Here is a 15,798-nt window from a genome sequence, read left to right as displayed (position 1 = left end):
TACATGTTTTGTTAAGGATCTTTGTTTTCTGAGAATAAATTTACCTCAGATGACTTTTTTCTTATTTTAAGCAAAGAATTGAGCTAATCACCCACAAAGACATTTATTCATGACCTGTTCTACTCATCTTTAGCAAGGGAGCCAATAATTATGAAGCTGCCTGTATACATTGTTTCATTGTTTAAAGACGTTTCAGGCTTTGATCACTGCTGCCCCGAACTATAGGTGCATGAATGCTATGTCCATGTTCAGTCAATCTTTCCTGAGATCAGACTGGTCAGACATTACCTGACCAGTCTAATCACAGTGTTTCAAAATGGTCAGACATCATGATGCCAATCTTTTCAGACTCTTAAGTTTATCAAGCATTGACTTTGTCTTTCTACAGCATATCAAGTCATTGACATATTTAAGAGCACAAGAAAGAAAAAAAGGCCTCAAGTCCATAATATCCTTTTTGACTCAAAATGGCTCTCATCTCCTCCACTGTATCCAGGCTGGGGTGGAGGAATAATGTTCTCTCCCTTCATGACTTGGATGCCATGGCAACTGCACTCCCTCCCTTTAGCTCTAAAGAAATGCATGTTTCCCCACCTGCACCCCCACCCTCTCACCTGCTCCTTCTCTTTTTTTCTCCATTCCTGCTGTGGCTGAACGATTTTGGGAAAATCAAATGTTTTCAAATGCTTTTTCCATGAAGACCAGAATACCCTCCTTTTTTGGCTTGAGGCTGGTGTGCTGAATGTAGTGTGTAAGAGTGCCATTTACTTGCTGTTGTGTCATATACACAGCACATGAGTATTTGGTTGCTTCCGACTGGTCTAACTCAGGGGTGTCCAGTCTTACCTACAAAGGGTCTGATGTGGTTGCAGGTCTCCATTCCAACAAAGAAAGAGCACACATGATCAGTTGTTTGAAGACTGAGACTAATTGATTAACTAAGTGGAATCAGGTGTTCTGCCGCTTGTGCTGCTGCTGCTGCTGGACCCCTGATCTAATTCAACTACTGGCACTTTACGAGATCTGTGTTCTTGGGTTAAATTTCCCAAACTAAGACAACAGTGTTGATAATAACACTGCAGCTTTTGTGATTTGAAAATTGCATTCTTATCAATTGTGATATAAAAACAATCGTTCAACCCCACTCCCTAACTCCATGTATCTTCCATTCAACCCATATCTGCTTTGACAAAAAAATTGGATAACAAAAAAAAGAGCATTTTTATTTCTTCTGTCATTTTCTGGCTATTTACTATAAGCTCGGATTTATTTTTCCCTGTATTTTCCTGTTCAAATCCTTGTGTCTCCTACTGCTGGTGACCCTTGCATGTGTTAATATTTTTGTCGGTCATATTTACCATTTTATTCTTAAAAGCTTTTTTGTGAGCTTTTAAAATTTTTTTGTCTATCTTACACTACATGGACAAAAGTATTGAGACACCCACACATTACACCTACAGGACATCCCCCCACCCCCCACCCCTTTGCAGCTGCCACTCTTCTGGGAAGCTTTCAACAAGATTTTGGAGTGTGTCTGTGGGAATTTTCCCCATTCATCCAGAAGAGCATTTGTGGTCAGACACTGATGTTGGATGCGAGGGCCAGGCTCTCAATCTCCATCGTAGTTCATCCCAAAGGTGTTTGATGGAATTGAAGTCAGAGCTCTGTGGAGGCCAGCCTCGTTCTTCTGCACTAAACGCATCTAACCACGCCTTTATGGACCTTGCTTTGTGCACTGGGGCTCAGTCATGCTGGAATGAAAAGGGGCCTTTCCCAAACTGTTCCCACAAAGTTGGAAGCAAACAATTTTCAAAAATCTCTTGGTCTACTGAAGCTTTATGATTTCCCACCAAACTTTACAGTTGGCACAGTGCAGTCAGGCAGGCAGTGTTCTCCTGGCATTCATCAAACCCAGACTCATCCATCAGACTGCCAGATAGAGAAATGTAATTCATCACTCAACAGAATTTCCACTGCTCCAAAGTCCAGCAGCAGTGCTTTACACCACCAAATCTGATGCTTGATATTGCGTTGCTTGGCCATAGAAACCCATGCCATGAAGCTCCTGGCGCACAGTTTTCTGCCAATGTTAATGCCAGAGGAGGTTTGGAACACTGCAGTTACTGAGTCAGCAGAGCATTGGAGACTTTTATGCACTAATGGGGCAGTCGTGGGCTGGAGGTTGGGATCCAGCCTTGTGACCGGAAGGTCACCAGTTCGATCCCCAGAGCTGACAGCACATGACTGAGGTGTCCTTGAGCAAGACACCTAACCCCCAACTGCTCCCAGGGCGCTGCGGCTCTGGGCAAGTGTGATCACTGCCCCCTAGTGTGTGTGTGCTCACTAGAGTGTATGTGGTGTTTCACTTCACAGATGGGTTAAATGCAGAGGTGAAATTTCCCTGTTGTGGGACTAATAAGGGTCTCTTAATCTATGCGCCTCAGCACTCTGCAACCCCGCTCTATAACTTTACATGGTCTGCCACTTTGTGGCTGAGTTGCTGTCATTTCTAAACACTTCCACTTTTCAGTAATACCACTTACAGTGGATCGTGGTATATCTAGGAGGGAAGACATTTTGCTGACTTATTGCACAGCGGCATCCTATCACAGTACCACACTCAAATTCAGTGATCTCTTTAGAATGACCCAATCTTTCACAAATGTTTGTAAAGGCAAGCTGGGTGCTTGATTTTGTACACTTGTGGCAACAGGACTGAATGAAACACTTGAACTCAATGATTAAGAGGTGTGTCCTAATGTTTTTGCCCATATAGTGTATTTCCCACTTTATTGCTAAGAATGGAAAGTAGGAACTGGAAAATGAAGAAAAAGCAATCAATGGTTTAAATGGACATTCTCTTCAGAAATTAAAAAAAAGAACACACAAACTAACAACAATCCCCAAACACCTATATACATGTTTATTACATTTGGGACACAACATGATTTTTGTACTTCATAATCATCTGTTATTTTATCATTGTACACACTCGTTACACACTCCTACCACTACTACATTTGCTATTCTCCCGCATACAAAATCGAAAAGATGCATGTCAGCACAACAAGGCAGAAGGAAAAGCAATGGGAAAAAAAGAAATGGAATTCTGTGTCTAAAGGAGTCATAGATTTTTTTGCTTTTCATTTTATGATCATCTCAATGCACTGAAAGAGAAAAAGAAAGCTTATGTGTGGAAATATGTACATTTGCTTTGAGCCTTTGGAGGCACTGTAATGTGCAAAGCATGACTAGGAAGCAACATCATTTAATTCCCCTATTATCTTAATATAACAAAGTGAAACATCCCGCATTGTTGGTAATGTGGTCACACAATATCACTGGTGTTTCTGAACTAAGATAATTAACTGTCATCAAAGTCAGTAAATATAAATTGCATATGCATGATAAGAGCGATGACACATGAATCTTCAATAGCTTTTCCTGGACCAGCATGTTTTTGATATTATAATTTTGGAGTATTAAAAATACAAATCAGTAGTAGTTCTCATATATTACATCATCAATCTGATATGAAATGAGTTTACATTTAAACTGATTAAGGCAATTAATACAATGGTAAAAGAAAGATGTTTGATGTTTTTATAAAATTTAGGATACAATTATTGTGGTAATGACTGGCTACCGGTTCAGGATGTTTCCTGTGGTTGGGATAGTGTATTGGTCAACACCTCTGCCTTCTACACTGTAGACTGGGGTTCAATCCCCACCTGGGCAAACACCCTACACTATACCAATAAGAGTCCTTGGGCAAGACTCCGAACACCACCTTGGCCTGCCTGTGCAAAATGATCAAATTGTAAGTCACTCTGGATAAGAGCGTCAGCCAAATGCCGTAAATGTAAATGTTTCCTACCTTCCGCCCAATGACTGCTGGGATAGGCTTTAGCACCTCTGCGACCCAGAAGATTAAGCTGGTTAAAAAATCGTGGGTGTGGGGGGGGTTATCATAATACTTTTTTTAACTGTCTCCTATGTTCTAGGTATTAAGTATGCAAGGTACAAACTCCAAAGAACTAGATTGTTATTTTGATGATTATGATGATAAGTTTTAAAACAGTTTAACTAAGTTTCACTTAAATGTCAAACCAGTTCTAGGTATCCACTGAGTGAGTATGGGGTACAAGCTTGAAGTGCTGAGTTATTGTTTTTGGATAAAATGATGATAAGCATTAAACTATAATCACATATTCTAGCTCTTAAGCTGACAAAGGACACAGTAAAATGCCTCATAAATATTTGCAGTGACAAGGTGTTAAGTAGTCCAAGTTATAGGGAGTAAAATGACAGCAAAAATGACAAACATAGTTATCTAAAGTACAAGATACAAAACACAAAAATACAAAGACACTTTTCTGAAGTAAATGTTAGGGACAGTGGGAAACGATATTAAGAATCACTGCTTTATTTTATAGCCCAGATTCAGGTAATAGACAGCTTTACACTATATGACACTTTTTGTGTTTTATTCAGATTTTTTTTTTACATTTAATAACTACCTGCTACTTTTTACCCATAAGTGTGGCTTGTACCACACATGTACCCATTGATAGTTACAACCTATTCTGCATTTCAGTGTAATTTAGTTTAGACTACCTTGGAATGTACCATTATGTAACCCAAATACTTAACTAGCACTTTGGCATTTGTACCTTACACCTCCCTAGCTAATACCTAGAACTTAAAGTGTTACTGCTCTATAGTTACCACAACTGTGAAACAAAGTAATACCATACATTTCAGGACATCCAATCTTAAAATCTATGGTAAACAAGCATTGTGGTATATACAATTAACATTCAAAAAAGCATAAATTAAAATAATAACATCTCGTTCCTTTGAAAGGAAAAAAGTATATCCCCGTCCACAGGAACCAAATAAAAGAAAAACAAAAGAAAAGCTACACAAGGTTATAACATAAAGAAAGAACAGGTAAGACATAAAGATTCTAAAACACGTCAGCGGGCTGCATCATCACTGTGCACTATGTCACATCTTCAGCTACTAGCAGCCTTTCTTGTCGTATATATCTAACACTCAGCAGAGAAAAGCCCAGCACTTTAATGGCCCTTATTTACAATTTTACATTAGGCCCTTCCCCATAAGACTGTCCTGCACCCCAAAAGCCAGAAGCATAACAAAATGTTAAAGTAAAGCTTTAAGGGATTTCAGAAATCAGAAAGTTTAGATTTGAATATAATCTGTTAAAGATGAACAACATCCCATCAGAGCAAGATAATTGTAGCATCCTAGATTGTCAGAAATCAGATTTCAGAATCGCTTGCATTAGGATAACAGTGACTGGTGTCATACATAAACAAAGCTTCTTCAATGAAAGGCCAGAGAAAGTAAGATGTGAGATTGCATGCACAAAATTGTGATTAAATGACACCTGTTAGCATTTTTAGCAGCTATCTGAAAGCTTTTGTGTATGTAGGCAGCATTATCTGCTTGCAAATTAGGCAGTCTAGGTCAAATTTGCCCTAAGTTCTGATGTCTAGGCTCGAGTCTAAACACCTTCTCTTATCTATGTAAAGTCAGCCGCATTCGGTCTAAAGGCATGACCCAGTGCAATGCAAGTCTGACCTATATCATCAAGGCCTCTCACTATGAAAGGCAAATATGAAAATACAGATGTTTCTCCTTCGTTGGAATATAAAGAACTGCTGCATTTTTCCTTTGTCTGACACCCAAATTTAAGCCATTAAGTAGAAGTTGTCCCTTTTGAAGTGGTGGAGTACAGTTATCAAAGAGGATTCACTGCTATCACAAGAAAAACAAAAAACTGAGACACATTTGGACTGACAAACAAAATCGCTCACCTTGCAGACACCCTCCACCTTATCTCTTAAGCAGTATGAGAGTGTCCATTGCTCTCCAGACCAGTCTGTCAGTGCACTAAACCAACCAGTTTCTCTCTCCCTGGTCAACATATAAACCATGACCTTCCTATCTCACACCTTACCTCCTACCTCTTGCTCACTCTCTCTCTCTCTTTCTCTTTCTCTCATGCCTGCTGGTTCTTTTCTGGTGACTCCTCCAGAGTGATGACAGTAAACTCCTCCGTGTTGCCGTTCTCCTGGATCTTCTCTTTGTGCATGAGCGTCACCATCTCCTGCTCTCTCTCTTGGGCGCGGGAGCTGCTTGCTGCGGCTGCTGTGCCGTTCCCTTCACTGCTGCTCTTCGAGGTGATCATCAGAGTCTGATGCTTACCACACCACCTGAGAAACCACACAGCAAACACTCAAAACAGTGTACACTGATAATGTGCACTGATTAAAGTGATGCACTGAATTTACTTGATTTAAATCTACTTCAATACGTCATTTCCGCAAGAATAAAACATAGTACACCAACACAATTACTGCCAAAAGTAAGTTAACCTAAATGATGAAATGTTACAAAGGTAATATATTTCACGGATGTTGAAATGATGTGCACATTTGATTTAAAACAGGAGCGTTCATCCATTTTCCTATGGGACACTGTAAGGGTCTGTAGGTTAACTGCTCTGCAGTTGCTTGCACATGTAGACCAACAGAATTAATTTCACACAAATACCAGGTCCTTTATAAGACAATAATTTATACTTGAGACTTCAATTTGAACAAACATTAAAGAAGTTAAAGTTGAAACTGGGATTAAATTTCAAGAACCTGTTGATTATGTGTATGCAATGATAATACACTGTCCGATTTATTTCCATGTCATTTTAACATAACTTCATTCTGAATGTTCTTAAGCTTTCTCGGTCATTAAGAAATGATCTACGATGCTTGTCACAATTTTGGACATCAAATTCTTTCAGCCTCCTACTAATTAGTAAGTAGCTCTGTAATAGAGTCATTTATTTACAACTTTCCTTAATTAAAATTGTATTAATAACAACTGTCTCAAACTTTTGAATTGAAATTCCAAGTGTAAGTAGGTCATGAAACCTATGGACAAGCAGGACACACCTTTTCCTTGTTGCCACAGCAGCACAGATGAGAATAATGGCTGCAACGGCCACAATCACACCGACAATGATCAGCCAGTCTGCAGAGGAGAAAAGTTATGTTTATATTAGCTATTGAATAGTATCATTAATGTTCAAGTGCATGCAAATGTACACAATATGTCAATGCTAATTACAGCATTACAGTTCAAAAGTTAGAGTTCAACAGGCAATGTCAAGTTTTCATACGACACCTGATCTGATTAATTTGAGTAAGCCAGGTGATACGTTACATATGTGCTCTAGCGTGAATCCGGACCAATTATGGATATAAAAGATATATTTCAAAGCAGATTGGACAGCACTTCTAAATATTAAAATATAAGCCTGTATCATATCACCTCCACACCACTAAGAGCATGTGGTTTGGTTAGTTTATTTGTTCATCCCTTAATTAAATGAGCCATGTTTACTTGAATCGTTTAATTTAACAGGAACAATATACATTCATCCACATCATTATTTCATAATGGAAATGTGGCAGATTTAGGCAGATGGCTAATTTTTAATTGAAGTCCCTGGACAGGATGATGCCAATTTTAAAATAAACAATGCTTAAGGAGCCAAAAAACAAGGCACTATATATTTTTTTCACAAAATACATTAAACTAAACCCACAAAACACAAACACATAAACACAAAATAAATAAACATGTTTGCAAAGTCACAAAATGTATAATATTATCAATTTGATTGTCCAGTAGCCATTTAAATTGTTCAGAAAACAGACCAGTGGTTGCCAGACTTAAGTCACATCTTAAGTGTTTGTGTATACCTGATGAGCCACTATTCGACTTGTCCTCTGGTGGAGCATTCATCTTCCCCTCGTGCACATCCTCTGCAGTGTCAATTGAAGTACCAAAGTGATCTCCAGTGTCTGATGCTTTAAAGTGGATGTGCCATGCAAAATATAGATAGCAAATGTATTTAATCACTTGAAGGTGGAAAAATAAATAAAATAAAATGAGTAAATCATATCAATTAGGTCTACTTAATTTTGTAATTGAGTTTGTATAAGAATTATCTGAAGAACTAACATTTTCTCTTTTCAGCTTTCTCTTGAACAGTTCCTGCTGAACAGCAGGGGGCGATTGTTAGTGAGCTGTCTGGAGTGAGAATGGCCACCTGTTACAGCATCTCTAAACTTTTATTTCAACAGCAGAGGGGGCTTTGGACTAAACTTTGGAGTAGCAGTAAACAAGAACATTAGATGAGAGCCCCTGCCAAGCAATGGAAGAGGGAAAGGAAAGCTTAGAGAAGCAGCTCAAGGACAAGCAGTGTAAGAACAGTGTAAAACTCTAAAGAATATTTGCTGCTTCCTTTGCTCTTTCTTTTCTAGCAATAGAAGAATAAAGTATATATATATAAATGCGTGTGTGTGTGTGTGTGTGTGTGTGTGTGTGTGTGTGTGTGTGTGTGTGTGTGTGTGTGTAAGGGAAGATGCCTTACCAGTTGTACTATCGCTGATGTATTCTGTGTTCCGTGATTCTCCTGTGGTTTTGGTGAATAGCTCCCCCATACCTGAGCCTGTGGTATCCAGTGCAGGCACTGAAGCGGTGGGCCTCTCTTTACCCATATGGAACAAAATAGATGGACATGTATTTTTAAAAATTTGAAATATCTTTCAAATACATTGTAATGAAATGCATTCTAAACACTAAAATGTATTTCAGAATATATTGCAATATTAATCGAGTTTATTTTAAAATGCATGTACTTAAAAATGTTGGGGGGATGTTACACATAGAAAATGAAAATAGCCGCCAAAATACTTGTCTAATGCCTTTTACTTCTGTATTGCATTTGCATTCCAGTATCTTAATTTTAAATATTAGCAGATGAACCTGTAACATGGCAAAAGCAAGTGCAGTAGATGAAAGCAGTTGATACATTGTGAAAATGCATTTATGATTTGATATCTTACTGCACTCATACATAGTTAATACACAGAACAATGCAAAACACAGAGGTCAGTACAATTTAGTTATATCTGTAAACTTTGTTAAAACTAAAGACAACTGAAAAACTATAACAAATACAAATAAATGCACTTAAAAGTATATTTAACAAACACATTTTTGGGCCATTTTATTTATTGCAAAAATGCATTTGACAAATACATTTGGAAGACATTATTTTCCATATGAGCAGCCTCACCTTCCATCATTGTTTGCTGTGTGTGTGGGTCAGTCTGAGAAGGACTGTTTGTGGTCAGATCTTCAGTGTTGCCAACAGGTGTAAAGGTCTCCAACAGGGTGGAGAACTGTGTAGTCTGAGTCTCTCCTTCTTCCTTGTGTTCACTGGGTGAGGTGACTGGAGCAAGCTTCTCTATATCAAGAGGTTCAGTGGGGGAAGTAGTATTACTAAAGAGTGTATCTTGGTCCCCTGCAGTGGAATCCTCAGTCGTACTTTCTTCATGGTTCCCTTCATTAGCAGTTGTGGTTGGGACTATGGTGACCTCTGAAACGTGACATAAAACATTTTGAGCACATTTGGCTACAACATTGCTGCTTTAATTCAAGATTTCTGCCTGGCAAAGCCTCACAAACAATTTTGTATTCCCTGACTATACTAATATACAGCATTATAGTCCTCTGGTTTATTTTCTATTGATGATGTCATGGTATCAAAATGCCTACACTCCTAAAAAAAGGTGTGACATTCTAGGATCACACCTGGCGCTACGAGGGAGCAACAGTGGGATTTGTTTTCTGCCCCTCCCCTCAATTTAGTTTTAGGGATGAGAGTAATTAAACACTTTATTTGTCCCATCAAATATTTAAAGCTAGTTATCTGACACAGTCACTTTTCACACTGCATAAACAGCATTCAAACATGGATCTAAAGCACAGCACTGTTTGTTGGGTCTGTTGGGCGTTAACACTCTAGGCTAGTTTACTTGCTAAATACTTAGTCATCACGTTATGTCTTTAGGTTCTTTTGGCCAAAAAGCAGTTCGAGAGTAAAGATGAATACCAGAACGTGGATTTGTAAGAAAAAAAAAAAACACTTTTTGTTGATTTGATGCATGGGCTTACCTAGGCCCCGACTAATTCAGGGCCTCTGACTGGCCTTTTTATTAAATAAAATGTGTATATTCCCTCTATTGATAACAAGCCCACACAATCAAATTTAGAAAGCTGACATTTTTGGTGAGAACTGGTTTGTTACAGTGCTATCACTGTATTATGGCCAATTAAATGATTATGTTCTTCATGAGGTTCTGCCTTTTCACAGCCTTCCAATCACTGCACAGCAACCATCTGCAACCATCACCATAATCCATCCATCATTAGCATACCAGTGTTGGAAGTTCCAGTTCCAGTTAAAACATGTAGCTTATGTCAAAAGAGTAAGCATAAAAGAGTAGGTTGTTTTCTGTGAATTTAATACCTATGATGATCTTTTACTACAAAGGCTGAAAGATGTTTGCACTTACCAGTTAAATGTTGAATGCTATTGCTTTGCTTAAGTATGTACTGCTAATACTGTTACATTTCTATTATTACTACAACAATAACAAAACAATAACAGCAACAACAATAACACAATTCAACAAATGTAAAAAATATCACGGTGAAATAAATATAATAATAACTATTTATTTAATTTTTAAAAATGACATTTTAGGTGTTTCTTGTGTTTTGTCATAGCTTATTAAAATGAAGTATAATGTATTTTAGTTCTACGTAATTAAATACATCAACACAATGATTGCCAAACATAAGATAAATGATAGTAATTGTATTGATGCATTATATATCATTCATGTGGAACCAATGAATACATAATAATAATAATAATAATAATAATAATAATACGAGTGTTCTAACCTTTAGGCTTTTGCTCATTTTCTGTGAAGAACATATAAAATAACACATTTTCAGTGACTTCACACTGCCCACCCACTACTCATTTATATTACACATGTGGTGTCGGGGTGAACCCACAGGGAATAAAAGTGTGGAGGTGCTGTGTCCCTTCACTCTGTCCTCCTCCTACATGGCCTGCTGTTAGTGTGTGTGTGTGTGTGTGTGTGTGTGTGTGTGTGTGTGTGTGTGTGTGTGTGTGTGTGTGTGTGTGCGTGTATGTTTGTATATATGTGTGTGTAAGGGTGGACAACATGGACAGGTTGCTGACTGGCTACAACAGATAAAGGAGAACCCTACACTGGCCACTTGTGATATTTTAAAAATCTCTTGTTTTTACATAAATTGTTATGGCTGTATTGATTAAAAAAAAACATCAATGTGGTGGATCCATTAGACTAGTGAGTAACAAAAACCACCACCACACAAGGGTTAAATGACTGTCATAAAATTGAGTAAACTGAACTCAGAACTCACAAAAAGGTGCTATCAAAACTGCGACAAGCTCCTCTGAACATCCTCTAAAAGTGTCATATAAGGCAGCATAGCATATTGCAAAGGCACAAAAGCCATACTCAATAGGAGAGATCCTTGTTCTCCCTGCAGCTCTTGACAAGGGTAGGGCAATGCCTGGTGACATGCCGCTGAAAACATGTAAACCATACCACTGTCTGACACTACAGTGGCTCTACGAATCACAGATATGTCTGAAAATGCACAGCAGATTGGATGGAGTATAAATCTTTCACCCCTTATTCTATTTGTTCCACAGTAGAAACCCACATAATGGAAACGACAAGGAAGCGAAGCTTTGGTCAACAGGTAAAAATGATTAATTAAGAGCGTTATTAACTGAAGAATCTTAACGTTAAGATCCTTTACCTTAAGGACATAATGTAAAGATTATTATGTGGCAGTTCTTCAAACTTCAGAACTTTTGAAGATCAAATGCAGAAATGTAATCTATATTACAGCACATCTGCACAGCAGATGGTCTAGTCTGTTGGTTTATTTGTTTCTTTATTGATTGCATGAGCTGAAATCTTCCCTACCTTCATTAACTTTTAAGACTATGTTCAATGAGTGCTGAATTCCTCCCAATTTTTATTTTTCAAACAGTTTTTTGTTTGTTGTATTAATTGAAGACATTTTCCAGTATTTCCTCTAATGACACTAAAGAACATTTGTCTAACCAGTCACTCTCATTGTTTTCCCTCTTCCAGAAACATGTCACTGTGAGAGCGATTGCCTGTTAATCTTTCTCACAGTGTTACTGACATGACTGCCTCCACAGATGCTGTTCTGGAGATACAGATTCCCTCTCAGCAAAAAAGATTAATGGCTTCTTCAGTTTTGCTGAGAGACAGTTTCTGCCTGCAGATGGTAAATAATCTCACACCTATTAGTTCACCACTCAACTGCTGACATCATCCACTGTTTACCAATCAGAGTAGCTATACTCACACACCTATAGTACAGCCGATAGAGCTGTGTTTCACTTCTAAATTACAACAGTCAAGCTGCTGCAGTCAAACGAGAGAACTGTGTACAGTATTAGATGCAAAACACTGAAAGACAATGCACACCTTTAACTGTGTGTGTGTGCGTGTGTGTGTGTGTGCTTTCATTATGTTACAGTAGAATTAGTATTATCTGATAGCTCCTTTATGACACTCCTTGGATGAATAATGAGCTTTCTCCTACATTTATTTGACATAATAATCTTTCCAAAAAAATGTATAGTAATACTACAGTTTCACTTTGGGGACGATTTTTTCACTAAAAAGTTAGTTACCAGGCTGCCTTAAAGGTTTTAGTTCATTGCAGTTAACTGAATGTAAGATGCAGATTTGTGTTCTGTTAATTTACTATATAAAACTTAAATACTCACAATTTAAGGCAGCCTGGTTGCTAACATTTTTAGTACCAAACAAATCTCAATATGTTTACTGAATAGCTGTATTCTAACAAATTCAGACACTCCTGAACATCTGGATCACTGAATTCCTGAGATTTACTCCCACAGAAATGTTTTAGGGTCAGCTGATAGAATAACTGACACTGGATGATGATCAATGCATTTATAAGTTGTACAATAAACAGTTTTAAAAATATGATTGTAGGAGGGCTGCGCACAGAAAAGTATATTTTTTGTCTTTTGAAGTGAAAATATAAAGTTAGACCTGAAGAAGTCCCCCCAGACAATAGGCAACCCCCCTCATCCTTTAGCATACCACCATGAATATGTCACTTAGGTAGATATTCATCATAAAGTATCACTTAAAGATACAAAATTGTTCGCTTGAAGTTCACAGACTAGCTTAGTGTTGCATGCAAGCTGTAGTGATTGTTTTAAGCAATCATGCTTAAGAGTTTGTATATAAATTTAGCAGATTTTGCAGTTACATTCACAGCTGATCTGTTTCGCCATGTCCAAGAATCATTTGCACTTACCAGTTAAATGTTGAATGCTATTGCTTTGCTTAAGTATGTACTGCTAATACTGTTACATTTCTATTATTACTACAACAGTAACAAAACAACAACAACAACAACAACAACAATAACACAATTCAACAAATGTAAAAAATATCACGGTGAAATAAATATAATAATAACTATTTATTTAATTTTAAAAAATGACATTTCAGGTGTTTCTTATGTTTTGTCATAGCTTATTAAAATGAAGTATAATGTATTTTAGTTCTACCTAATTAAATACATCAACACAATGATTGCCAAACATAAGATAAATGATAGTAATTGTATTGATGCATTATATATCATTCATGTGGAACCAATGAATACATAATAATAATAATAATAATAATAATAATAATAATAATAATAAGAAGAAGAAGAAGAAGAAGAAGAAGAAGAGTGTTCTCACCTTTAGGCTTGGGTGGTATAGGGTCTACTGTAGATTCAAGGTTGATTGCCAGTGTACAGTTTTTATCTGACATGTCTGGTTTGGGGGACAGAATTGCATGTTGTAAAAAAACATTAGTAACTTATTTTCAGAAAACATGAGGCCTCTGCTTCATTTGCCATTACTCTAATCACAATGAAGTACAAATGGCTCCAGTTGTTTATATGTATACCAAAGCAAACCCTCTTCTCACGCCGCATCTCAGTCACTGTAACTCTTTTCAATCTTTTAAACCTCACAGCTCAAACTGAATTGGTATAGAGTTAAAGACTTACTTTAAATTACAGTAACATTCCAAACCAAACCTTCTTATTTCTTGTTCATTGTAAGTACCTGTGTCGTCGTAGCAGAAAGCATCATATGTTCCATTTGTAGGTTTGAATATGATAACGCCCGTTTGGTTGGCTCTACACAAGACGTTTGCCCTCTGGCGAACAATGGAGATGCTTCCGTCGTTGATCCAGCCATACCTGTACACATACAGACCCCAGTGTAGGTTAATTACTGCCTATTGTATTTACACCACTCTGTTTTGACTGAGGAAGGTTTAGCAAAGTTGCAATTAACTGTTTCTCTGTTGTCATATTTTGTAATGTAATGACTGGCAAATAATGCCTTTTTTTCCACATGAAAAAGAAGGAGCAAAATTATTACATGCAGTGCAATTGATGGTTGTTTTGGAACTAACCATTACACTGAAAGCAAGATCTAAGGACTGCTAGATTTAGAACGTACATGTTGAATTGGAATGTGTGCAGAGTTTATAATAAGACCAGGCAGTTTTAAAGACGGTCTAGCTCTGCTCATAACAAAGGGCATTTCTTCTAGATATGATGTAATTTAAATATTTAAGAATGTGTGTCTTTTAAAAAAGATGGTTTAGGCATGTGTGTGTAAGCGTGTGAATTTGAAGATTATTATTTCAGTAAGTAGTGGAATATTGAGTAGACAGAATTCTCACCTGCAGATCTCCAGGCCTGTGCCATAGGCAGTGACCATTTGTGTAGCATTGGCCAGAGATGCTCCCAATAACTCACATAGTTTCTGGGCTTCGGTAAAATCCAAAGAGTGTCGATCATTACCTTGAACATAGTAAACTCCTCTATGACTGCAACCACGTACCTTCACCTCTGAGAGAGGGAGAGAGAGAGAGAGAGAGAGAGAGAGAGAGAGAGAGAGAGAGAGAGAGAAAGAGTTTATATTTGGAAAGAAAAAATATAGATTTAAAATATCAATTTTCCCTGATAATTTCCCCCAACACAGCTTAAAGCTCCATTCAGATGTTTATTATTGATATTATTATTATTATTATTATTATTATTATTGGTCACAGTTACTGCCAATGTTGACCAAATATGTTGTTTAACATCAATGTATTATTTACTTGTACCCTTTGAGAACTCTTGAGAAATTCAGTTTCAGAAAATGTGCGTGTGAGTGTGTGTGTGTGTGTGTGTGTGTGTGTGTGTGTGTGTGTGTGTGTGTGTATACGCTTGTTATACATTATGTGATTATGTAATTATAGAATTTTATTACATTTGAATAATGTAGTAAAATGGCAGTAATACATGTAGACTTTATTTAGTTCTGTGTTTTATAGTAGCAGAGACTTAACATTCTATAAGCAGGGTTCATTGGCGATCATGATCACAGGCAAATAATGCCTTAATAATTGCATAAATTTGTACAAAATATAAAATATAAAATTTCTCATTGGGATAATCCAATAGTATTCATTTTAAAGATATCAGATAAATCAGATATTAAAATGATCTGATATTTAAATTAAAAAATTCCAAGACTGCCTACCCCCAATTTCCAATACTTTACATTAGCCAAATTAGCAACGGTAAGTCTCATTTCATGCTGCATGAAAGTTCTCTGATATCCCACCCTCTTCAAAATGTACACTGTAAAAATATGTATATTAGTATTTAATCTATCATACAATTTAACATCAATTACAATTTGTTTCATGTTTT

At 37.1% G+C, this 15,798-nt stretch overlaps 1 protein-coding gene across 1 annotated transcript in view; it reads right to left on the bottom strand.

Moving 5' to 3' along the window:
• Nucleotides 1-2,900: 2,900 nt before the first annotated feature.
• Nucleotides 2,901-15,798, bottom strand: part of cd44b (CD44 molecule (Indian blood group) b) — a 30,788-nt gene continuing 17,890 nt past the window's right edge. Inside the window, exons 2-9 of the mRNA XM_017700087.2 lie at nt 14,778-14,946; nt 14,150-14,286; nt 13,778-13,852; nt 9,176-9,478; nt 8,468-8,584; nt 7,794-7,901; nt 6,981-7,059; nt 2,901-6,242 (exon numbers count right to left, since the gene is read on the bottom strand). Of these exons, the coding sequence (XP_017555576.1) occupies nt 6,029-6,242; nt 6,981-7,059; nt 7,794-7,901; nt 8,468-8,584; nt 9,176-9,478; nt 13,778-13,852; nt 14,150-14,286; nt 14,778-14,946 (1,202 nt within the window). The 3' untranslated portion in view covers nt 2,901-6,028. The remainder of the gene's footprint in view (nt 6,243-6,980; nt 7,060-7,793; nt 7,902-8,467; nt 8,585-9,175; nt 9,479-13,777; nt 13,853-14,149; nt 14,287-14,777; nt 14,947-15,798) is intronic.

The sequence above is a fragment of the Pygocentrus nattereri genome, chromosome 11 (genome assembly GCF_015220715.1).
Source record: "Pygocentrus nattereri isolate fPygNat1 chromosome 11, fPygNat1.pri, whole genome shotgun sequence".
NCBI lineage: Eukaryota > Metazoa > Chordata > Actinopteri > Characiformes > Serrasalmidae > Pygocentrus > Pygocentrus nattereri.
Note: the sequence above shows the minus strand (reverse complement) of the source record. Positions and strands in the feature narration are given on the sequence as shown.